The 24306-nt window shown below is 40.2% G+C and overlaps 2 protein-coding genes and 1 non-coding gene across 11 annotated transcripts in view; all 3 read left to right on the forward strand.

The window, feature by feature from the left end:
* Positions 1-23762, forward strand: part of SELENOI (selenoprotein I) — a 45467-nt gene extending 21705 nt beyond the window's left edge. Inside the window, exons 5-11 of one of the 9 annotated variants that reach the window (XM_023763487.1) lie at positions 440-702; positions 2134-2242; positions 5904-5952; positions 8648-8828; positions 9865-10047; positions 13467-13578; positions 23745-23762. In XM_023763487.1, the coding sequence (XP_023619255.1) occupies positions 440-702; positions 2134-2242; positions 5904-5952; positions 8648-8828; positions 9865-10047; positions 13467-13565 (884 nt within the window). In that variant the 3' untranslated portion in view covers positions 13566-13578; positions 23745-23762. The other 8 variants (XM_006099793.3, XM_023763492.1, XM_023763491.1 and 5 more) reach the window with 8 other exon arrangements.
* On the forward strand, positions 7528-7656 carry LOC111828126. The gene has a single exon (XR_002831916.1). It is a non-coding gene; the product is annotated as a small nucleolar RNA SNORA38 (small nucleolar RNA).
* Positions 21567-24306, forward strand: part of DRC1 (dynein regulatory complex subunit 1) — a 31924-nt gene continuing 29184 nt past the window's right edge. Inside the window, exon 1 of the mRNA XM_023763451.1 lies at positions 21567-21721. Within this exon, the coding sequence (XP_023619219.1) occupies positions 21567-21721 (155 nt within the window). The remainder of the gene's footprint in view (positions 21722-24306) is intronic.

Genomic DNA, 24306 nt, shown 5'->3' on the forward strand with positions numbered 1-24306 from the left:
TATTTATTTATTTATTTATTTATTTATTTATTAAAAATCTTTATTGTTGAAAGTATTACATATATCCTCCTCCTCCCCCACTGACTGCTCTCAGCCCCCCACCCCAGGCCTTCACCACCCTATTGTCTGGGCCCATAGATTATGCATATCTGCATACAAGTTCATTGGTTGATCTCTTCCCACCCACCCATCCTCCCCTGCCTTTCCTCTGAGGTTTGATTAAACTTAGAGAAATTACAATTAAAATTTCAATTTTATTTGTGAAATCTTTGAGTTATAGGAATTAAAGGTTAGATTTTTATAGTACTGGCTGGTAGCTGTACGTTAATTAGTTAACATTCCTGTGATATGCTGATTTTTTTATACAGTTTATTACAGAAGACTTTCTCCATACTAGTAAGATTTGACCTTTTCCTGTGGTAATGTGTTTTTGTTGCAGATGGTGTGGATGGAAAGCAAGCCCGCAGAACCAATTCCAGCACCCCGTTAGGGGAGCTTTTTGACCATGGCCTAGATAGTTGGTCATGTGTTTACTTTGTTGTCACTGTGTATTCCATCTTTGGACGAGGACCTTCTGGTGTCAGTGTTTTTGTTCTTTACCTGCTGCTATGGGTTGTTTTGTTTTCTTTCATCCTGTCCCACTGGGAAAAGTATAACACAGGGGTTCTTTTCCTGCCATGGGGATACGACATTAGCCAGGTGGTAAGTATGGGTTTTCACTTAAATTTTCAATATTGCATCAATTTTGGGGGGAAGTTTTTATTATTCCTTTTTATTGCCCTTATGCTTTTTTAAAAAAAATTAGAACTGATGTGTGCTTTTTAAAAAGTCATTTTATATTATTTTTAACTTATTTATGGAAAATTTCAAACATATACAGAAGTCGAGAGGATAATAGAGTGAACCCTTATTTATGTACCTGTTACATAGCTTCAGCAGTTATCAACACATGGCCAATCTAGTTTCATGTGTACCCTATCTCCCCTCCTCCCCCTGCTCAATTATTTTAAAGGAAATTCCTGAAATTATATGATAAATATTTTACTATTAATCTCTTAATGGTAAGAGCTGTTTATTTATTTATTTATTTTTATCCTTATCTGAGAATATTATTTTTGTGTGTGTGTTTTTAATTGATTTAAGAGAAAGGAAGGGAGAGAGAGAAACATCCCTGTCAGAGAGAAACATCGATCTGTTGCCTCCTGTATGCAACCGACTGGGGATCAAACTCTCAACCAAGGTATGTGCCCTGACTGGGAATCAAGCCTGCCACCTTTTCATGTAAGGGACGATACTCTAACCATCCGAGCCACCTGAACGTGGCAGTCAGAGCTCTTTTTGAAAAACATAAACACAGTTGGTTAGGTGCCATCCGTACACTGAAAGGTCGCTGGTTGGTTCCTGTTCAGGGCACATGCCTGGGTTGTGGGCTCAGTCCCGGGTGGGGAGTATGCAGGAGGCAGCCGATTGATGTTTCGCTCTCACATTGATGTTCCTCTCCCTCCCCTGCCTTTCTATAAAAATAAAAAAATTGTAAAAACTAAACAAACTTAAACATAAATGCAATGCCATTATTACATAAAAAAAGAACAGTTTCTTAATGTGAATAAACTTCCATTTTAACTGTTGATTTTGTAAAAATAAAAAAAAAGATATGTACATATTTATTGGTTTTTTCTTCTTGTCACCAACTTTTCAGTGAGTAGCAAGATTTGTTTTTTCTTACTTCATAGGCTTGCTATTAACTCTCCCTGCCTTTGAATCATGCTTTTTGTGTTGCCATTTTGCCCATTTGCACCTAAGGCTCCAGTAAAGAGTCAGAAGTTGGAATGTTTTTGAAGATGAAAGTGGGCAAATTGGATCATCTTATGGCCTACCCAGCTTACGAGGTGCCTTAAAGTGTTCCAAATGATGGCCAGTTGCTTGCATTGTTTAGAAGTTATTTTATGGCATTGTTGGCTGAAAAACATATTTTTAGAGGCAAGAAGACTTGCCACAATATCAGATTTAAGCATAGTTCTTGCTTTTGCTAAAACTGTTTGACTAGTTTTATGCTGCATAAAGCATCATTGATTCCCTGATCTTTCCAGCTGTTAATGCCTCTGTATGCTTTTGTCTGCATTTTCCTTCCAGACTATTTCTTTTGTCTACATAGTGACTGCGATTGTGGGAGTTGAGGCCTGGTATGAACCTTTCCTGTTTAATTTCTTATATAGAGACCTATTCACTACAATGATAATTGGTAAGAAGCCCCATGTTGAAGCCTGTTTTAACATCACTTTGTTATCAAAGCTAGTGTTTGATTATAACAAGCAGCAACACCCTTCCCCCTTCTCGATGTTCCTATAACCCTATAGGATTTCAGCCTAATCATTAAGGAAAAATAAGGTTTCTTTGTGTATCTTTTTGTTGTTGTTGCTCAGCATCAAGCTATTCTTAATGAGAAGAAAATACCAAAATAGATCACACAAACTTATAAACGATTTAAAGTAATCTAGGTTGTATTGGAGGATCCACATGTAGGTGACATTTGGAACAGATATTCTACTTATCTCAAAGTTGATTATTAGTTTGTAGGAAAAAGAATAGAGATTACTTTATAATACATCCACTCCAAAAATTGGGCCTCTGTTTATCTCGGGTATCCTCCTCATGCTGCTGAATGGGAGGTAAAGGTTTAGACCATGGAAATGTTTCCCTTTTGATTTTAGCTGAAGGGGATTTCTACAGGACGATTGAGTTAGGGGAGAGTGTCTCTAGGGAAAGAGGCAAAAAGGAAGAGGAATCTGGATTACTTGGGGCATCAGGAGTAGCTCTAAAGACCTTTGTAGAAGTAAAAAAAAGCTTACTTATTGGCTATTGCTGTTTCCTTATCTAAAAAATAACCCTGTCTCTGTATTGGTGAACCTTGGTAATGGAAGGGGAAGTAGGTAAGGTGTAGAAACAGCTGAGAAGATGGTGCCTTAGGCATTGGCTTTCAGAAAAAGAGTGGTTTGGGCCCTTTTCATGGCTCTGAACCATAGATATTTTAGGAACCCTGCTGTAATCTACCAAATGTTCACCTTTTGGTACCTAAACTGTGATTACCATCCCTTGAAAAGGCTAACTATTTTTCATCTCCCATCACGTAGTGGATCTTTTGATTTAAGCAGCTTATCATATGGCAGTTTGTTGCATTTTACATTTAAATGTTAAGTGTAAAGATTAGGTGGAATTCTCTGATAATATGAGATATGCTTTTGAATGTTAAGTGAGTGCTTTATTGGACACATCATTTTGTTTGTAATTTATAAGTTTATCTGAATTCTTCCCTCTGAAATAAAACAAAAGCCTACATGTTTCTGTACAAATCATTGAAGTAGCTTTTCCAGTAGTAGATTTGAGTAGACACAAATAGACAGAAGGGCCTTAGTGCTTAAGCTACTTAGTTTCTACCAATAAAATTAGTAGTACTGGTCTTGGGGTGACGGGTGCACTAGAGCCTCTGGTTAGGCAAAGAATGGTCAAAGGTTGGTAGGAGGTGGAGTGACTCCTGTTTGCTATTATGGAAGGTTACCTTCTTTGGGTACAACATACAGGCCACCAACAAAGCAAGATTCCCCGCCCTAGTCCCCCCACCCCTTTTGTTTATTATGAAAAAATTTAAACATCTATATTTTTTCTACTCTTTCTGTTTGTTTGTTTATTTATTTATTTGTTTATTTTTTATTGATTTTAGAGAGAGGAAGGGAGAGGGAGAGAGAGATAGAAACATTAATGATGAGAAAGAATCATTGATCGGCTGCCTCTTGCATGCCCCCTACTGGGGATCGAGCCCACAATCTGGGCATGTGCCCTTGACTGGAATCAAACCCAGGATCCTTTGGTCTGCAGGCCGGTGCTCTATCCACTGAGCCAAACTGGCGAGGCCTATTCTTTCTACTTTTATATAATAGATCCCCATGTGCCATCACCTGGCTTTAACAGTTTTCAATTTAAGTGCCAGTCTTGTTTCTAATGCATAACTACCCCATAACCCTTGGGTTATTTATAACATAGTAGAGGCCCAGTGCACGGATTCGTGCACATTGAAAGGAAATTAACTAGAAGGTGGCCAGTGGAGTGGGACTGGGCGAGATGGGTTGGACATGCCCTGGAACTAACCTCCTGCAGTCCCTCCCCGGCCGGCCACACCTGGGATGGCGTTGGGGCTCAAAGGGCGTCTGCGGAGTTAGCGGGGCCCCTCCAGCAGGTGGGGTTCCTCAGCCTGGCCTGTGGGGATCGGGCTGAAACCAGCGGTCTGACATCCCCCAAGGGGTCCCGGAGTGCGAGAGGGCACTCTGCAAAGTTGCTGTCTCTCGGCAGCTCCTGTGTTGAGCGTCTGCCCCTGGTGGTCACTGCACGTCATAGCTACCAGCGGTTGGCTAGTCGGCCGGTCGCTTAGGCTTTTATATATATAGATACTCTCTTATAATTACCAACTATTTACCATTTCTGCTGCACTTCATTCCTTCCTGTATATCTGACTTAAAATATGGTGTTCTTTCTCAGAAGTCTGAAGTACTTCTTTTAGTATTTCTTGTAGAGCAGGTCCGATAGCATTGTATTCTCTGTTTTTGTTTATGTGAACATATTTTGATTTTTGCCTTAGTTTCCCCACCACCACTTTGAATATATCATTCTAATGTCCTGTGGCATCCACTGTTTCTGAGCCAGCTCTTTCATCATTGTCACCCTGTATGTAATGTGTCATTTTTCTCTTGTTGATTTTAAGATTCTTTATCTTTTAAAAGTTTGACTGTGATATACATAGGTGTGGTTTTCTTTTCTGTTTGTTCTTCTTGGTCTTGAGCTTGTTAGATCTGTAAGTTAATATTTTGACTAAATATGGGAAGTTTTCAACCACAGTTTATTTCTTCAGATTTTTTTCCTGTCTCTCTTTTCTCCTCTGGACTTCATTTGCATGTATGTTAGATTGCTTCTCATGATATTGTCCTATAGGTGATTTTTATGAAGCTTTATTAATTTTACTGTATTCTTTTTTCTCTATATTTTTATTACATAACTAGAGGCCCGGTGCACGAATTCGTGCACCAGTGGGGTCCCTCGGCCTGGCCTGTGGGATCAGGCTGAAACTGGCTCTCCAACATCCCCTGTGGGGTCCTGCATTGCAAGAGGGCACAGGCCAGGCCAAGGGACCCCACCGGTGCACAATCGGAGCCGGGGAGGGACTGCGGGAGGGCGCCAGGGTGTGTCTGGCCCATCTCGCTCAGTCCTGATCTGCCAGACCCCAGCAGCAAGCTAACCTACCAGTCGGAGCGTCTGCCCCCTGGTGGTCAGTGCACATCATAGTGACTGGTCGACTGTCTGCCCCCTGGTGGTCAGTGCATGTCATAGCAAGCGGTTGAGCGGCCTTAGCATATCATTAGCATATTACTCTTTGATTGGTTGAACGGCCGACTGGGCACTTAGCATATTAGACTTTTATTATATAGAATTTCCATTCATCTGTCTTTTACTTAATGCTTTTTTTTCTTCTGCTATCTCCCATGCTTCTTAAGCTATCTGGTGAATTTTTCATGGAACCTATCATTTAAGTTATCATACTTTTCAACTCTAGATTTTCCATTTGTTTTGTTTTTTTACACTCCATTTCTCCATTGAGATTCCCTATTGCTTTATTGTGTGGATGTACCATAGTTTATTCAACTAGCCTCCTACTGGCTCCTTGAAGTCTGCTTTGAATCAGCAAACTGTCTTGCCACTCTTCCACTTGTAAATATTGTTCAGAAAAGGGTTGTATTTCATTACAGAAGTAAACTGGAATCTAAAAGTATTGGGTCTAAAAATATTACATATTTTGTATGTATTTATTATAAAAGTCACTTTAATAATCCTGATGATTTAAATATTCTTCCTTTTAGGTTGTGCATTATGTGTGACTCTTCCAATGAGTTTATTAAACTTTTACAAGTAAGTATTTCATTTTGTAATTGGATAAGAAATTTTTATTTAGATGAATTTTTTAAGATCTCTCCTTTTGGAATCTGGATATTTTGAAAAGGTTGTGAAATCTGTATTTTGAATCTAGAAGGAAATTAGGATAATTTAGTATATTTATGGTGGCTTGTGTAGTCACTTCAACCATAGCACAAAACTACTTGTTCTTGTTCCTTTGCTACAGTTTTAGGCTCACCAAACAGTCTTTTAATTTGCCATTTTTTGTTGTGAGTGAATCCACAGGAAGGTATTCCTATTGAATATGGATGCATTTAAATATATTTTTACTGATTTCAGAGAGGAAGAGAGAGGGAGAGATAGAAACATCAATGATGAGAGAGAATCATTGATCAGCTGCCTCCTGCACACACCCTACTGGGGATGAGCCTGCAACCCTGGCATGTGCCTCAACCCGGGAATTAAACCATGACCCTCCTGGTTCAGAGGTTGATGCTCAACCACTGAGCAGCCACACTGGCCGGGCTGATATGTTTACATTCTGTTTTATAAATTGATTATCTCTAAGTTTACTTAGCATGATCATAAAAAACACACACACGAAAACTTCTGAACTTGTATAGTTTAGGACCAAATCTAGACCTCTGCTGGCTCTTCTCAAATAGCATTATATAGAATTTCTGCCTGCGGGGATGGTAGGCTTTGGGGAGCGGAGTTGCCCAAGTGGAGTTTCATTTTTCTGACCTATGCACTTCCCCATCCTGTACAGCCTCACTGAATTTCTTTTAGTGACCTGAATATATTCTGCTCTTTCCTTCCTCAGTATTTTTGCTCTTGCTGTTTCCTCTACTTGAAAAACTTTCTTGTACTTCCTCCTTCATCCTTCAGCTCTCAAATCTGTCTGCAAAATCCTGTCCATGTCAAGCTAAGCTCTATGAATCTTCCCTGTTTATTGCAGAGTCATTCATAGAAACCATAAAATTTAAAGCTCTGAAGGCCACAGAGATTATTTGAGTCATTTCTTCCTCATCTTCTAAAGGTGTGGTCTTGATTGGGCAACATCTTGGCCAAGGGCATGCAATCAGTGGCAGAACCAGGGCTAGAATTTGGGGCTCTGTTCAGATGAGCAAACGTGTCTAGAGATGCTAGAGTGCTATCAGCAATCTCATTTCAGAATCTTCCAGGTGAATTATTTCTCACTTTAAGTTCTCTGTTCACTGTGAGGTCCTCTTGTAGTATTGCTTTATGTTCATTTTCTTTTTCCTATTAGAATATAATCTCAAAGAACAGCGATTTTCAACCTTTTTCATCTCATGGTACACATAAACTAATTACTAAAATTCTCCAGCACACCAAAAAATATGTTTTTTTTGCTGATCTGACAGAAAAAAAAAAGGTATAATTTTGATTCATTCACACCGGACGGCTATTGTTGTGTTGGCTGTTGTCATTTTTTTTTTTTAACTTTTAAAATGAATTTATTGGGGTGACATTGGTTAATAAAATTATATAGGTTTCAGGTTGTCACTTAAAAAATATATTTTTTTATTGATTTCAGAGAGGGAGAGAGAGAGAAATATCAATGATGAACCCTCCTACAAAGGTGTGTCTGTGGTTCCGTCTTTGGACACATAAGAACTGGAGGCAAAGAAATGTGGACTTGAAGAAGTCTGGAGCCAGCTTGCTCCCTGCAGGCTCAAGATCAACCATCCCACACAGGGGGAAAAAAAAGGAAATATCAATGATGAGAGAGAATCATTGATCGGCTCCTCCTGCACACCCTACACTGGGGATGAAGCTGCCCAACCCAGGAATTTGCCCTGACAGGGAATCGAATGGTGACCTCCTAGTTCATAGGTCGACACTCAACCACTGAGTCATGCCGACCGGGCAGGTTGTCATTTTTTAATTTGACAACCTAAGGGAAAAGAGGTCAATGCCCCTGACTAAATAGTCAGGTATTGTGTGTTTTAAAAATTCTTGTGGCACACCTGTTCAAAATCACTGTCATAGAACAAAGACCAAGTTTTACTCATCTTCACATTCCAGGTGTAAAAATGGGACTAGGTCAGAAGTTCTAGTCCTGGCCCTGCCACTTGGTAGCAAGTTATGTAAATTTATTTATTTATTAAAATATATTTCTTTATTGATTTCAGAGAGGAAGGGAGAAGGAGAGAGAGATGGAAACATCAATGATGAGAATCGTTGATGGGCTGCCTCCTGCACGCCCCCTACTGGGGATCGAGCCCACAACCCAGGCATGTGCCCTTGGCCGGAATCGAACCTGGGACCCTTCAGTCCACAGGCTGACGCTCTATCCACTGAGCCAAGTCGGCTAGGGCAAGTTATGTAAATTTAAATTCTCACATCTTCACTTAACCTGTCTGTTAAAATGGGGTTAATAATGTTGATTGTTACCTATGCCAGTGGTCGGCAAACTGTGGCTTGCGAGCCACATGTGGCTCTTTGGCCCCTTGAGTGTGGCCACGAAGTTTCAATCACACTGTACGTGCGTGCCCACACGTGGTATTTTGTGGAAGAGCCATACTCAAGGGGCCGCAGTTTGCCGACCACTGACCTATGCCATAGGACTGTGGTGAGTATCAAATTAGGGAATAAGTCTGAAAGTACTTTAAAACTATAAAATACAAGTATAATAAAAGTTTTATATGTAATAATGTTCTTTGTATTACTTGATTTTTTTTTCCAGAAGCTGTAAAAATAACAGCTTGAAACACAATTCAATCTATGAAGCTCTGGTCCCCTTCTTTTCTCCATGTTTGCTATTCATTTTGTCTACAGCCTGGATTCTCCAGTCACCTTCCGATATTTTAGAGATGCATCCTAGAGTATTCTACTTTATGGTTGGAACAGCCTTTGCCAATATCACAGTAAGATTTTTTCTTTTAAAAATCCTAATATATACAAGGACTATATGACAGTTGATAATTTGAGAAACCTTATACAGATTAGAATAAGCAGATATTAATTTAAAAATATTTTCATTCAAAATTTGAGAAAATAATAACCTCAAAGGCAGAAATTATTTTTTTCCTTTAAAACCAATAGGTTTAGAGACGGCAGTAGTATTTTGGAACCATAGCATATTTGAGCTTTTTGTTTTGGTTGCCTGCTGAAGAATTCATGGAATAATTTTAAATTCCTTTCAGACTGTAAAAGTTATTAACAGTGTCATTGAAATGGCTATAGATCTAATGATTAGTTTAGGGAGCTTGAAACGGGTTTTTGCGAGAGAGAAAACACATCATACACACACCCCACACATTTTTTTAACCAACTGATTTTTAAATTAAGGACATGGGATTATAAGCTAGGTAACAAATACAGCATATTTTTAAAAATTAGGAGTTGAGAAAAGACCCTGATAGTTTTGGGAGCGGGAACCCTGTGCTCCTGCTCAGGCCAGGTCCTTAATCAGTTTTTTATTTTCTTAGCCACTGAGCTTACGTTTCCATGTATTAAAGTATTTATGAATGAATAAAGCTGTGTTTGAGTAAGGTGTTGAAAGTAAAGGGAGCCAAAGAGGTTTGAGGTGTTAATATGGTAATATGAGAAATTTAGTTGTGTGGGAGGCTGTTTTGAAAAAAAAAAATTTTAAGGTCACAAAGAGTCTTAAAATTGGGAGAAACTTTTACCCACACTATGATCTAGTGGAAGAATGCCTTCTGTAGCACCCTTTCTACACTCTTCTGACACACACATGGTCTGGGGTCCACAGGTTTGAAGGTGGGGGCAGAGATCCAGTTGGCTCCTGCTCTGATCACTGGGACTACTGAACTTAATGTAATGTGAATGTGTTGGCTCAGGTACTTAAATCCTTCTTAAATGTTGGTGTGACAAGTTTTGGAAGTGTTTTGCTAATTAAATTTTTATCCCCCCCCCCCTTTTTTTTTTACTAACTTCAAGTGTCAGCTGATTGTTTGTCAAATGAGCAATACCAGATGTCCAACTTTGAATTGGTTGCTGGTTCCTCTCTTCTTGGTTGTCGTGGTGGTAAACTTAGGAGTCGCCTCTTATATTGAGAGCATGCTCCTATATACAGTAACAGCTGCTTTCACTCTGGCCCACATCCATTATGGAGTACGAGTGGTGAGTAATTGAGAACAAAACTGGTTCCATTTGGTTCTTATGAAAAGAAAGAAGGTGAGGGAAAATTGTAAATGAAAGTTTGCTTGTTATAGTAGCTAGGAGAATTTTGGTATATTCTCTAAATGTTTTATAATATCCAGGTGTGTCATTTTAAATATTGTTTCTCTAATGAGTATGTTATAATAACTACAAATAATTTAAAACCTGGATAATTATAAGCAGTCAGTTCTTGTTTTTAAGCCGGTAGAAATGTAAAACATTTTCTTGTTGAATAGAATTATAAACTCTTTTGTGCTTTTAATTATATAGGATGAGATAATCCCATTTTTGATTATTTCTCTGCATACTTTAGCTCTAGGGGCATTTTTATTGCTCGTTACTATAATTTGGAGAGAAACTGGAATTGGTTTTGTAGCACTGTCTCCCTCTCTCCTCCCCCTGCATGTGGTAAGGAGGTTAGAACTTCTGACGTAAGGCTTTTGCATTATTTGAAGTTTTACTTTATCTCTGCTGTTTCTGAGTTCTCATCAGGAGAAATAATAAATAAGGGGAAATATAGAAGAGAAAGGATTTAAGAAATACTATGCAACCATAATATTCTCTTCTAAAAATAAGAGACTAATCTTGTCATTGGGTCAAGGGCCGGCACGTAGTGTGGGTTATTGACTTCATCCAGGTGACTGAGGGAACCTTTATTAAAGCTGGGGACAGTGAAACAAAGAAGGGCTTATTAGTGTAGAAGAAGCAACAGGAGAGCCTAGGCTGGGCTCTAGTAGCTCTCTGGGAAACCAGAGAAAAGGGGACTTGGGAACTGGTTGGGGGTTATCCTGGGGTGAGCTGCCGCTGCCCATTGCTCCCTAGGTTATAATTCTCCTGGGGTCCCTTCAAGTTTAGGAGATACATGCCTGTGGGGGGAGAGGGGAGGGGAGAAGAGAGGAACGGGAAGCGGGGGGAGCTGCTCCCCAGAGGGAGAGCTAGGTCCTTTGTCTTGAGGCTTTTATCTCTTTCTTGCAGGCGGAAATCTCAGGGGAGGGTTTCAGCAGAATAATATTCATCCGTTTTCTAGGTGTGCTCCTTCAGGGTCATGGTCTCCACTGATTGGTCATTGTCAGGGCCGCGAGGGTCATTGGTCATTGCAGCTGGTCCTGGATTCTCCCACAGGTTTTGCTGCTTTTTGGGCCAGGAGCTGAAATACCGCTGCTGAGGCCTCGATGTTATCTCTAGGGTGGGACCTTCTGAATCTGCTGTAAATTGCTCTGTCAGTTTGTTCAGCTGCCTCAGTTTCCCTCGTCTGCTTGTCCTGGCTTGCTGGCCTGTCTCAGTTTCAGGACAAATGAACGAAGATTGATGTAATAAAATGAAAATCAGAACCATGCAGTTTGTTTTCTTTTTCATCACACTTTAGCATTATTTTCTAATTATTTTAATATTTTAGTATGTACATAATTATGATTTTTAAAATAGTATAGCATATTCTGTCAAGGAAATTGCTAAATAGTAACCCAATTTACTTAATTATGATTCAGTTATTTTAATCATTTAGGTAGTTTCCAAATTTTCACTATTATAAATAATGTTGGAGTGAACAATCTGGAGTAATATTTTTTCTTTCATTTGCTTTATTTTCTGAGGATACTTTCATAGGAGTGGGGTTATGTAGAAGGCTGTTCACACTTTTATGTCTCTTAAAACTCTTCTATTTAGTGTGCTTGTTTGGAAAGGAACCCTGCTGTGAATCAGTTTGAGAAAATAATAATATATTGTTGTTCATAGTTATCAAGGGGGTGCACCTGTCATGCTTGATAACAACTTTATACTCTGCATGTTATTAAACTTAGGCTTTTTTCCCTTATGTTCCTCCCCAAAGTAGCCCACATTTGTTGGGACAAAATCGATGAAATTGTTATGGAAAAAAATCATGATAACTCTACAAATTATAATATGAAGACATAATTGTCTATGTTTTTATTTGTGCAAATTTAACATTATGCTATATAGCAGCACTTGTAGGCCTTTATCCTGGTATTTCATCAGGCACCTGCATGATGTGGAACACAGTTGCCAATGTCTTTAAAAAAAAAAAATATATATATATATATATATATATATATATATATATATATATATTGATTTCAGAGAGGAAGGGAGAGAGAGAGAGAAACATCAACGATGAGAGAGAATCATTGATTGGCTGCCTCCTGCACGTCCCCCACTGGGGATCGAGCCTGCAACCCTAGGCATGTGTCCTGACTGGGAATTGAACCATGACCTCCAGGTTAGAGGTCGATGCTCAGCCACTGAGCCACGCTGACCAGGCTGCCAATATCTTTTGTAATTGTTTTAATTTATTATAACCTTTCAGAAGCATATCTTCAGAAAATCATACATACACCAAACCAAACCAAAACACATTATTTAAATTTCCTTTGTTAAAAATCTGGAAAATAGATACAAGCTAATTGAAAGAAATTACAGGAGTGTCTATTTTTTTTGTCGGTCTTTGTGTTCTCTTACCACTTCTGCAACTTCTGACCAGAAAGTGACACATAACCAAGATCTTGCAAACCTATTAGTGATACCCTAACTCAGTGGTCGGCAAACCGCGGCTCGCGAGCCACATGCAGCTATTTGGCCCCTTGAGTGTGGGTCTTCCACAAAATATGCGCGCACGCACAGTGCGATTGAAACTTCGTGGCCCATGCACAGAAGTCGGTTTTTGGAAAGGAGATAGACGAAACAAGTATACAAGACGAGTGTGGATGGGAGAGTTGGAAGGGGTCGACCTCAGCGAACGTACCTCAATCAGATTGAGGACGTTTTTAGCAAGGGCCAGCTTAGGAGTACCCTAATTAAGTTAATAACAATGTACCTACCTATTTAAGTTTAAAAAATTTGGCTCTCAAAAGAAATTTCAATCGTTGTACTGTTGATATTTGGCTCTGTTGACTAATGAGTTTGCTAACCACTGCCCTAACTAATATGTCCTAAACCTCCCAAAATGTGTACAGATCGAGTTTTAAACTCTTTCATCAGGATTAGGAATGATTACCTAGAAATGTTATAAAAAGCTGAATATTGAGTCTCTCTCTCTATATAAATATTTGACCTACTAGCTGGTTTGAATCAACTAGCCCTATAATTCTTCAGTAGATTTGATATGAATCTGTATGGTCTGGAGGGCTCTGGAAAGACTAGAACTATGGAGACCCAGGTTTAAGTCCTAACTCTCCCAGGATAGAGCTAGTACTCTTATTTAGCCATCTAGGTTCATAGCTATACTAACCCAGAAAAACCTTCATTATGTCTGATGATTTTTTCTGTGTCAGTAAATTGTTGTCTTCAGGGGGTGAATTCTGTGTGCTTTAAAAAAAATAATTAGGTTCATATTGGTCACTGCCTCCTTTTCTGGTTTTATATAGGTAAAGCAACTGAGCAGCCATTTTCAGATTTACCCGTTCTCATTGAGGAAACCCAACTCAGATTGACTAGGAATGGAAGAAAAGAACATTGGCCTGTAATCTACAGAAAGAAGTACTGTAAATACGATGCTTGTAAATATTTCATCTATCACCATTGAACTAAACTGATCTGCTTAACAGACATGGGAACTCTGTGTGTGGTACTTGTACAGCAAGAATGATATATATAATCTGAAATGTGGAATTTTGAACCTACTAACTCCCACCTTATTTTATTTTTTATTAAACCATGTGATGTTTTGGTGAAGCCTAATGTACATTAGACCAGCAAAATGTTTTTAGTGATTTTAACCTCATGAGTCCATAATGTTTTTGGTTCATACAGAGTTAAAGATGCTTTATTTTTATTATTTAAAACACCCCCAAATTGGTTTAAAACACTGATGATGTTCAGAAAACCGCAATATGTTTTTATATTTGGTACTTAGTAAGAGGCCGTTGGCTCTGGAAGCTATCAGTAGTCCACATCCAACATCAGGAAAAGATAAGCAAGTCACCTTCAGCAAGAGATGCCAAATGATTACAGAACAATATGACGGTTTGCCAATATACTGGTTTCTCTTTCCCATGGAAATGCCTTTGTCCTCCTGTGCTAAGAGAGCTAGGATATATGTTTAGATTCTCTAATATTCTGGCTCTCTTTGTTAGGGAGCAGGGCGTGGTAAATGGTTTAGTTTCCTTTTAAAGGAAAACATTCTATTGAGACTCAGTAGAGAGTGGATTGTAACTGTAGCTCACCCATGGGCATGGTTCATTGTTTCAGTGTGGCATTTCCCTCCTCGGCTATACGTTGCTGAGATTTGGTGCCTGCGAACTGATTAAGTGAATGCATGTGCCAGTGTGAGTCTGATGGTAGTGACTTGCGAGGAGCACAGGTGAACTTCCTTCTTGGAGAAATGTACTTTGGAGTCAGGGTTCTCACGAGCCTCCCTATGAAATGACTGCTGTGAACCTCACTACGAAGTTAGTTTTGTCATTCAGTTTGTCCTTCCTTCCTCTCGGCCTGTGGAGGAGCGAGTGCTGTATTTTTTATTTTATTCAGGATAAAGAAGGAGAGAGAAACCCTCTCTTCTCCAGCTTGCCCACCTTCCCACTTGAAGAAATTTTTTTAATATATGCCTTACTGAGTATGTACTCTCTTTAGTAATACTTGGAGCAATTTTTGAGGTTTACGGACAAGCATCAAAATCTCTGACTTTAATGTGGTTGTTTGATAGATCACACCTTTCCATGAATGTGGATATTTTCTTCTTCTTCTTTTTTTTTTACTTTGTCTCCATTTACTTTGGTGGTGGTGAAATTTACTCCCTGATTTTCTTTTATTTTTCACTGAATGAAGTTTGTGCTTGAATGAAGAGTGTATCTTAAACCCTTTTTTTGGATGGATTGCACTTGGATAAAATAGGCACCACTGTGTTGATATGTAATTAAGTTCATAACCATTATTTATCTAGGAATGTGACCATTTTAAAATTTAATTATATAGTGTATTTCTTGGTTGAATGTCTGTCTGCTGCTTTGTAAAAATGACTATGTAATTGATATTTCAGTTCCTAAATTTGCAAATTCTAATAATTGTCATCTAGGTCATTAGACATGAAGAGTCAAGGAGCTGATCTCATGGTTCTGTACTCATTTTTAAAAATGTTTGTAAAGGTTGAGGTATATTCAGTGACTTTCTCTGAGACAAAAATGAACACTGAAAATAGGTGAGATATTGATGCCGGACAATGTGGGTAGTGATTCCATGTTTGTTGATAAGTTGCCATCATAGAGGTCAGAGAATGAATTAGTTAAGTGAGGGGAATGCTCTTTTCAATAGACCTTGTTCTGTGTCATCTGTAAAATTGAACTGGAGAAAGTGTTCTCGGGCTGGGAACAAAGCTTTGCTTCAAGGTTTCTGAGCTAATCATTTCACTGTTTTGTTGACCTTGTACACAAGAATGAGGTTCATCTGTACTAGATCAGAAAGGAACTGATAAATATTTATAAAATGACACATTTGGACCACAGGCTTTCTTCACCTTATAGTATAGTGAGAAAATACCTCTTACTTCTGGCATAAGGTCCTGTCCTGTCATTTGGGGGCTGTTGCCTCAAAGTGTGTTTCTGCTCTCTTTCTGTTGCATCAAGTTCATTTGAAAATTGTTTTGTGCCTATACTTTATGACTTATTTCCCTATGGTGGTAAAGAATGGTGCCATCGTCAGTTTTATTGACATCCTTAGATGAAAGAAAGGTGACTGTCAGCAAGGTGAAAGTAAACCTGTGATGAACTGTCTCAGAACGCCGTGCACTGTGCTTCTGGAGTGACTGCTGGCCGTGTTCTTGGTGTAGTCTGCCATCTTCAAGTGCGTCTTGAAAGTCCCCATGTGTTAGGTAGTGACGGGGTGCCTGAAGCAGGACTTAGTTACAAGTAGCTCTGTACATTTATGTCATGCCAATTATCACATTTCCAAAGTATAAAAGATATTTCAGGCTTATGCATGATATTTTGGGGTGAGTTCACACCTCAGCCTTTCTCCCAGCATACACTGAGCTGCCTTTTGGGGGAGCAGTGGGATGGTTGGTCACCCCTACATGCTTTCTGTACATTTTAGAATAGAGTGCCTTAGCCAGGCCAGAGGTGTACTTTGTGTTTCTACTGACCAAAGTTACCTAGACCTGTAAGAGAAGCTTCTTTTCAGGTGATGGTATGAAAAATGCCCTTTCTTGCTTGTCAGAAAAGAATTCCCCTGTATTTGAGGGGGGGTCACGGGATAGAAAAATTAGAAAATACCTGGATACAGAATGTTAATGCTGCCTTTTGTGAACTTTAATAACATGATCTTCACAGTTTAAATTTGTTACATTTTAAATCATCATTCCTCCACTAATATGTAATGAATTCAGTTTATGGGTTTTAGTCTTAAGGGTAATAGAGTAACTTCCAAGTAGAAAACTAAATGATCTTCCTTGATATTTAATAATATCATGGTTAATTCTAATTTAATTCTAATTTAAAACTACTTTTAATTCTAATTTAAAAAGAAATGCTGATGATGGTCTAGAATGTTATGTACTACTACCAACATGTCATTTATTTTAATGTAGCGCTATTAGGAGAGGAATGTCTCTCTAGAGTTGCCCAAATTCCAAATTAGATACCAAAAGACCATTGACCATGGTCTGGAACCTGGGCATTGGGGGAATATGCATAGGAAAAAACATGCGTCAGACCTACTTGAAGGGAAAGTAGGGATCACCTTAATGCCTAATGCCCATGGCGCCCAATGAGATAAGTGTAATGCACATTTTAAAATTGTCACAATATAGCTCATCATTCCTCCACTAATTTTAGATTCAAATGTGAATTTGAAAGTTTCCTAATTGTTTAATTTACAAAGAATTAGTGTATTTTGTAGTCAATCATAAAGCATTGGGAGTGTACCTTGCTGTCCAAAGCAGACTTTGATTCTGTGACCGATGGAGAATAAAAAGATCATCTGGAGGTGTTTGATCAAAGGCTACTTTCCCCCTTACATTTTAACTAGAAGTCTATTTGTAACTCTTCCTCTCCAGTCTTCACCTGGGTTTCATTTCAACTAGCCACTGCCTAGGACAGAGATGCCCACTTGCTGTGTTGCCCCAGATCTTGCCACATTCAAATCTCCTTGATTGCCTTTAGAAATCTTGTCAATTAGTCAAGGACTGGGAACGTGCCAGAGGGAACAAAGTAAACCCGATGGGATAGAACGTTGACTTTGGGTTTCCAAATCAGCCAAAAGCAGGTACAGAAATGTTTGGTTGTGTTGATTCCTGTGTTCAGAGTGGCCTTTACCTTGACCTCAGTTCTGGACTTGACTGAGCACTCTATAGGAAATTTTGAAGTCAGACTAGAATCTTCTTGGTCCTATGAGATTTCTTTGTAAGGCAGCGTGCCCTTTCTTGAACACCCTGTGGGTGAACAACCTTATTATGTTAGCTGCCAGTACTAGAACCTTCCAGGAATTTTAACTAGTATGCTGCATTTGAAGCACTTTGACATGTACGTTTAAAGTGACAGTTTTAACAATAAAATGGTGTTAAATTAATCACTGTGAAACTTGAAAGTGTGAAGCTCTACATTTTAGGAAGCTTAAGTAGATTCTGATTTTCCTTAATTAATTATGAAATGTGATTTGTATATTTTACTTTTCATCTTGGACAGTGGTTCAAATGACTGACATATTGGCAGGCAGCTACTTTTAGGGTCTATGGTAAATCATGGTGGTTTAACTTTTCCAGAGAAAGTGGCGATGTGTTTACTTTTTCCTTGCATGGAGCCATGGGAATTGGGTTTATTGGCTCATTCATTTCCAGTGTTTCTAAGTGCAAAATAAATGTCACCTTTTTAACCTGCATGCTAGTAATGTGCTTTGCTTTTTAGTAAACAAATATGGAAAAGATAGTCATCTGGCTGATTTTTGTTTGTTTGTTTTTAAGCAGGGACCTGCTCTTTATACAGGCAGATCTTAAATAGCTAATACTTAGGATAGCAAAGGCAGTTTTGTCACTTGTAGCCCTCTCACAGGTGGCCTGAACAAGGGGGTTGGGTTGCATTTGGTCAGAAAGGCCAGGTCCCCAGAATGGGAAAGTGGCACATGGACTGATTTTAGAATATTTTAATCGGGCTTGTCTCCTTAGGGAAGTCCATGTGGCACAACAGGAGTGTCTGGTCTCCCACAGACCATTCACATTGCCTTGGTCTTCACAGAATCATTCTTGAAAGCCAGGCTGCATCAGAGTGTGCTGTTTTTAAAGCATGTGAGTGAGTTGGATCATGGCCACAGGGTACCTAATGCTACATTGAAGTTAGAGACAGGTTTGTAGGCACAGGAGTGGCTGAATGCTCTGGGTGCCTAAGGCTCTTTGGCTACCTACTGTCTTCTCTTGAGCAGTTAATATGGGTAACAATTAAAATTAGAATTAACTTTTTAAAAATTAAATTCTACATAATTCTCCATGAATTCTAGATTCTGGTATTCTTGACAAGCAGTTTTTATTATCTGAGAAGTTCCTGACCAGGAACATGTTTAGTTAGTACTTGCTGTTATTAACCAGGAGCCTGTTTTAATTTTACAAGATCTCTGCATGCTGCATTATAAATCTGTTTAAAATACTGGTATCATTCCATATCAGACTTTGAATTGAATAACTACTATTTAAGATTGCCTCACAATATTAACTTTTCTTTGGTAGGTTATTTTGTTTAGATAACTTGCCCCATTAGAGCAGCCATACAAGAGACAAAGACCCAGCTACATGGGTTACTTACTCATTCTGAAATGTGCCAAGAAAGCAGAATTTAGTATTAAACTCTAAATTTCAACTTTTTAAAAACAGCTAGCATTTCCTCTGGTAAAGGAGAAGTCAGTGGATAATCGCCAAGGTGTAGAGGTAGAAACTTCCTGCTGCCCTCCCCTCCCCTCCCCTCCCCTCCCCTCCCCTCCCACCTAATATAATAGATCAAATCTGTAACCAATTGCAGAATTGGATGCTTTTCTGAGTACGGTTTCATGCCCTGGGATTAAGAATGGGTGGCAGGAACCATGGCCGAATCAATTCCTGTTGCAGTTTGCTTTCTGTAGATTCTGAAACAAAAAGACGGTTCCATCCCTTCTCAGGTACCTAGAGACAATACCACTCAAGCAACTGGAATATAGTTGCTACAAGTCGAATATATTATCAAAGAAGAAGAGGAGCACAAAATTTTATTTTCCCTTCCAAGTAGTTTAATTGAACATACTCATAATCGGTCTATCTAGGACTTGCTGTGTTTATAGTAAATCATGTAGCATTTATTTTGTCTGGTTATGTGTGATGTGTGTGTATATATACATAGTTAATATGTACACATGTATTCTCTGTGCATATATATGTATGATCTATTCGTGTGAACATGCAGTCTACTCTTGATTATTGTGGTGAGCCCTCCGTGCACTTTCTTCCTGCTGACTTAATCTGCATGAAGCCCCTCGCTCGGTGAAGCCTCTCCCGCATCTGGAGCCACAGGCTTTCCTACGTCTAGCTCATCTCAGCCCCAGGAAAGGCCCTTGAAATAAGTCACTTTCCATTTCCCTTTCACCGGGGATCGTGTGAGCCAGGAAGACCGCTTTTGAGAAAGACGGCTGCTTCCACCAGGGTTGAGGCTTCTGGGTCTGAAGGTGATGGAGCCCATTCCTGGCAGGCAGGCAGCTCTGGGGCTTAGCGCTCCTGGGCTTGATGGGGAGACACCTCGCTCTTGCGGAAGTGGAGCTTCGCAACTTGCTTCAATTCCTTAGCAGGAATGTTGTAAAATCTTAGATAAGTCTTTGATGTACAACCGTGTGTTTCACCGATATATTTGCATCATCGGTGTTGCTGTTTCCCATCGCTACCCCAGATAATCAAGACCTGACTGTTTCTTGCCACTGGATTCCGGAAGCCTTGTCCTTTCAACTGGATTTATGTTTATTTCTGCTGCTGTGAAACCCAAAAGTAATGCAGTAGGTTTTAATTTAAAATTGTTTAATTCCATTATTGATAAATATTTATTGTAATAAAAGTAAAGAGTAAATAATTTTTAAATCCTTTCCGTTTTCAGACTGTCGTCTTTGTTTTTCCCTGGTGGGTGCAAAATGGGAGGGAGCGGTGGGGAGGAAATGAATGTCTGGCCACTTGTCTTAGTCATCACTCATTGTTTTATAGCAAAACATTAAGAGGAGATAGGAGTAAACAAAAAATTACGTAAATGTTTGATGAACCCCCAAACCCCAATTAAGGGGACTTGGTGTACCTTATGGATATAGAATTAAGTGTGGGACTTGACTTAGTATATTAAAATGTAATCAGCGTATCATTCTTTTTCTGCAAAAAGACTATAAACTGAGGTAGACGGCCAGCCTGTGGCATAGCAGAGGAAGCCTGCCTAATCTTTATCACCCAAAACTTACCCGGGGATGGGGATGCCATGCCCAAAGGACTTGAACTATCTAGTCTGTGGAAAGTCATACCCATATGGGCCCCTGAGTTCATTATAGCCAATTGTACATCGAAAGAGCTTGTCTGCGTTGGCCTTGTCATAATTGCCTCTGAGTTGAGTAGGCAGACAGTACTGTGTGACAGGTGAGAAAATGATCCTCAAGTAGTTGTGACTTATCCAAGGTTGCAGGGCAGGCCTAGGACTAGGACCTGCCTTTTCTCACTACATGCCCCCTCCGGAGTTTCCCACAGGCCAATGGATCGAGGCCCTGTCAAATGTTAAAGTTTTTAAAAAGCGTTTTAATTCTCAATAAGAACGCTATTTCGTTGACATTGAGACAAAAACCAGCCAGGAAACAGTGCTTTTTCAGGGGACGGTGCTTCCTTGAGAATTTAAGTCTGTTCTGTACCTGTAACTTGTTCCTCTCCCCCTGGTACCATTTCCCTCTGCTACCCCTCTTCTCTTTCTGTAAGGTGGTGCTGGTGGGATTGCCCCAGGTTTTAGCCCTACTGAAAACGGCTACAGAAGACAATAATCCCTTGTTGGGTAGAACTTTATTGATAGGATGGGGTTTCACATTCTAGAGGAGGAGGGGAGGGGCCCATGCACAAGAGCTCAAAAATGAATAGATGGATGCAATATACATCAGTTCAAACTTCCCATTGAGGCAATAGCTCAGAGTGGACCTACCATAAGATAACTTCTATGAGGAAAGGACCATGCCCATCAGGTGCTCAATATTATTTGATGAATATGATTTTGAGGAATAGCCATTTGATGATGAATGGGTCATGAGGGTCAGTAAGCATGAGCCACAACTTGGTCCAGCTCTTCAGTCTCCCAATCTGTGCTAATATGACTGGTCCTTTGTAGAGAGGAATAAAAAGCCCCAAGCTGGGACGCCCGGGCGGAATGGCGGTGGGCGGGGCCTGAGCTGCGCACGCAATCTCCTCCAGCGGCAAGTCAGGAGACGGCTTTACCTTGGCAACGACTTGTTGTTAGCAACCGGCCGCGGTCCAGCGTTGGTCCCCGCCGAGCTGCCTGGGGGAGGCACCCGCCATGAATCCGCCGGTACCCCTGGGGATCCTGGAGGATAAGGAGGAGGAACACTTAGCCACTCAGGTTCTCGGACCCTCGATCAATTCCGATAATCCTCAGGAGCGGATCCAGGCCCGGCGCCTCCGCATCGCGGCGCGCCTGGAAGCCCGGAGACGGTGAGCAGGGGTTGGGCTGGGCGCCTCGGGTGTTACGGGGGCAATGGCGGGGGTGGGGGGCTAGGAGTGGGGTGCTGCCAGGGCAGGAGCCCCCTGCAGTGAGGGGCCGGAGTGCCCCAAGGGTGAGAGGGCCTTTAATTTTTTTTTAAAAAAATGTATTTATATTAGAGAGAGGAAGGGAGGGAGAACATCATCTCTTGTCCAACTATTCATGCATTCATTGATGGATTTTTGTTTGTGTCTTGACCAGGGGTCAAACCGGCAACCTTGGCATATCTGAACATGCTTTCACCAACTGAGCTTTAACCACCCCGGCCAGGGCAGAGGGCCTTGTTTCTTGATAGAAAACTTTCATTCCAGAAAGTTCAAGCAAAGTATGGGATATTAAAACATTGAGCACACTAGTAAAGTTAAAAACAGAAATAGCAATCCTTTCAACGCTTTCACTGGGAGCCAGGTGCAGCCGGCACTGTGGGCAATACACTGAAATGCGGGCGATCCAGGACCTGCACTCGGAGGTCTGTCTCCCCTTCCCTCCCAGCCTGCCTGCTTCCCCAAGTATCAATCCAGTGGACCTCAGCTACCACTTCTGCTGGCCTCAGCGCCTTAACTGCTTGTGTGACCTACGCTCATTCCTGAAGCATCTGAGACTGATAGCCTTATTACCTTCAGGCCAGGTTGCCACACCGATCCACTCAAAGACACAGTGGACTGTCAGAGAGGGTAGAAGAAGAGGCACCTGCAGTCCCTGAATTGCTGTTACCCTCCCCGTGTAACAGCATCATACCTTGTCCTGCTGGTCAGGGTCAGCTGCCCCCCTAAGATGATGACTTCCCTTCTTGTCTGCTGCCCATTGGACACAAGCGGCCCAAAGTCGTGTGGCTGCGTTCCGACAAAACTTTAGTTACTGGGCGCTGAAATGTGAATCTCATATAATGTTTGTGTCCCAAAATTTCCATTATATTTGATTTCCCCCCTAGATGAATAAGCTTCGTTTCTTTTAGAGCAGTTTTAGGTTTACAGAAAAATCAACTGGAAAGTACAGAGAATTCTCACATACCTCCTGCCCCCACACATGCATCACCTCTCCCACTATCCCCGCCAGAGTGGTACCTTCGTTACAGCTGATGAACCTCATGGACATGTCATTGTCAGCCAAAGTCCATACTTTACATTGTGATTCACTCTTGGTGTTCTGTGGATATATAATGACAAGTATTCACCATTACAGTACCGTACAGAATGGTTTCACTGTGGTCTGCCTATTCACCCTCATCTTAAAAAAAAACCCAACACTCTTAAACATGTAAAAATTATTCTTCACTTGTGAGCCATACAAAAACAGGTGGGTCAGATTTGTTCCATAGGCCCTAGTTTGCCAACCCTAGTGTGACAAATCACTGTGATGTTCTGTGGGATATCTGGATGGTTCTGGCCTATTCAGACTATATTTTGACAGAGATCAGGAGAACTAACATTGCCCTGTGAGTATGAGCAGGTATTATTGTCAACCTTTTAAAACCTTTCTAGTCTGATAGGAGAGTAATGATACCTCACAGGGTTTTCAATTTCATTTCTCTGCTTATATGTGAAGTGGAACATATTTTTTAATGTCTATTGGCCACTTGTATTTCTTTTGTGAATTGCCTGTTCACATTCTTTGCCAATTTTTCTATTTGGTATATTGTCTTTTTTTAAAATATTGATTTGAAGGAGGCTTTTCTATTTTATAGAGAGCAAAGTTTTTTCAAATATCTTTTACCAGTTTATCCTTTGACTTTCAAGGATAAAATTAAAACATTTTAGGAAGTAAAATCTTTCAACCTTTTTTTCGAACTTTGGCCTTATTCTCTCCTCTTTATATAAATTTACTTATAGTGTTTTAGAATTATGTTTTTTAATATCTAAATTATTAACCATATGGAAAGTATTTTTGTATGTCATGTGAATTCCCATGGAACCTTTGCATATAGAACTTAAGTACTAGAAATAACTTCAGTTTCTCGATTCTTTTCCATCACAGGGAAGCGCTTGGAGAATATTTAGATGGGAAGAAGGAGAGTGAGGAAGATCAAAGCAAGAGCTATAAACAGAAAGAAGAAAGCAGACTGGTATGAACTGGGCAGCAAATGGGTCCTGTCAGTCCTGTGAGACTAGATAGCTGGGTGTGGTGTCATGGTTTCTGTATTTATTTATTTTATTTATTTATTTTTTAATCCTCACCCGAGGATATTTTTCCATTGATTTTCAGAGAGAGTGGAAGAGAGAGGGAAAGACAGGTAGAAATATCAGTGTGAGAGAGAGACATGGATTGGTTGCCTCCTGCATGTACCCTGACCAGAGCCCAGGCCGGAGAGGAGCCTGCAATCGAGGTATGTTGCCCTTGACTGGAATCGAACCCGGGACCCTTGCGTCCGCCGGCCGATGCTCTATCCACTGAGCCAAACCGGCTAGAGCGGTTTTTGTATTTAGAAGAAACTCAGTAGGGATGAAATCTCAATAGCGATCCTATTTCCTGTCTCTAGGCAGAACTGAGTTTGAATCTTTCCCATTGGGGAGCTCTCTAGGAGTGAGCTTTCATATGA

This window comes from Myotis lucifugus, unplaced genomic scaffold, assembly GCF_000147115.1.
Source record: "Myotis lucifugus unplaced genomic scaffold, Myoluc2.0 scaffold_285, whole genome shotgun sequence".
Lineage (NCBI taxonomy): Eukaryota > Metazoa > Chordata > Mammalia > Chiroptera > Vespertilionidae > Myotis > Myotis lucifugus.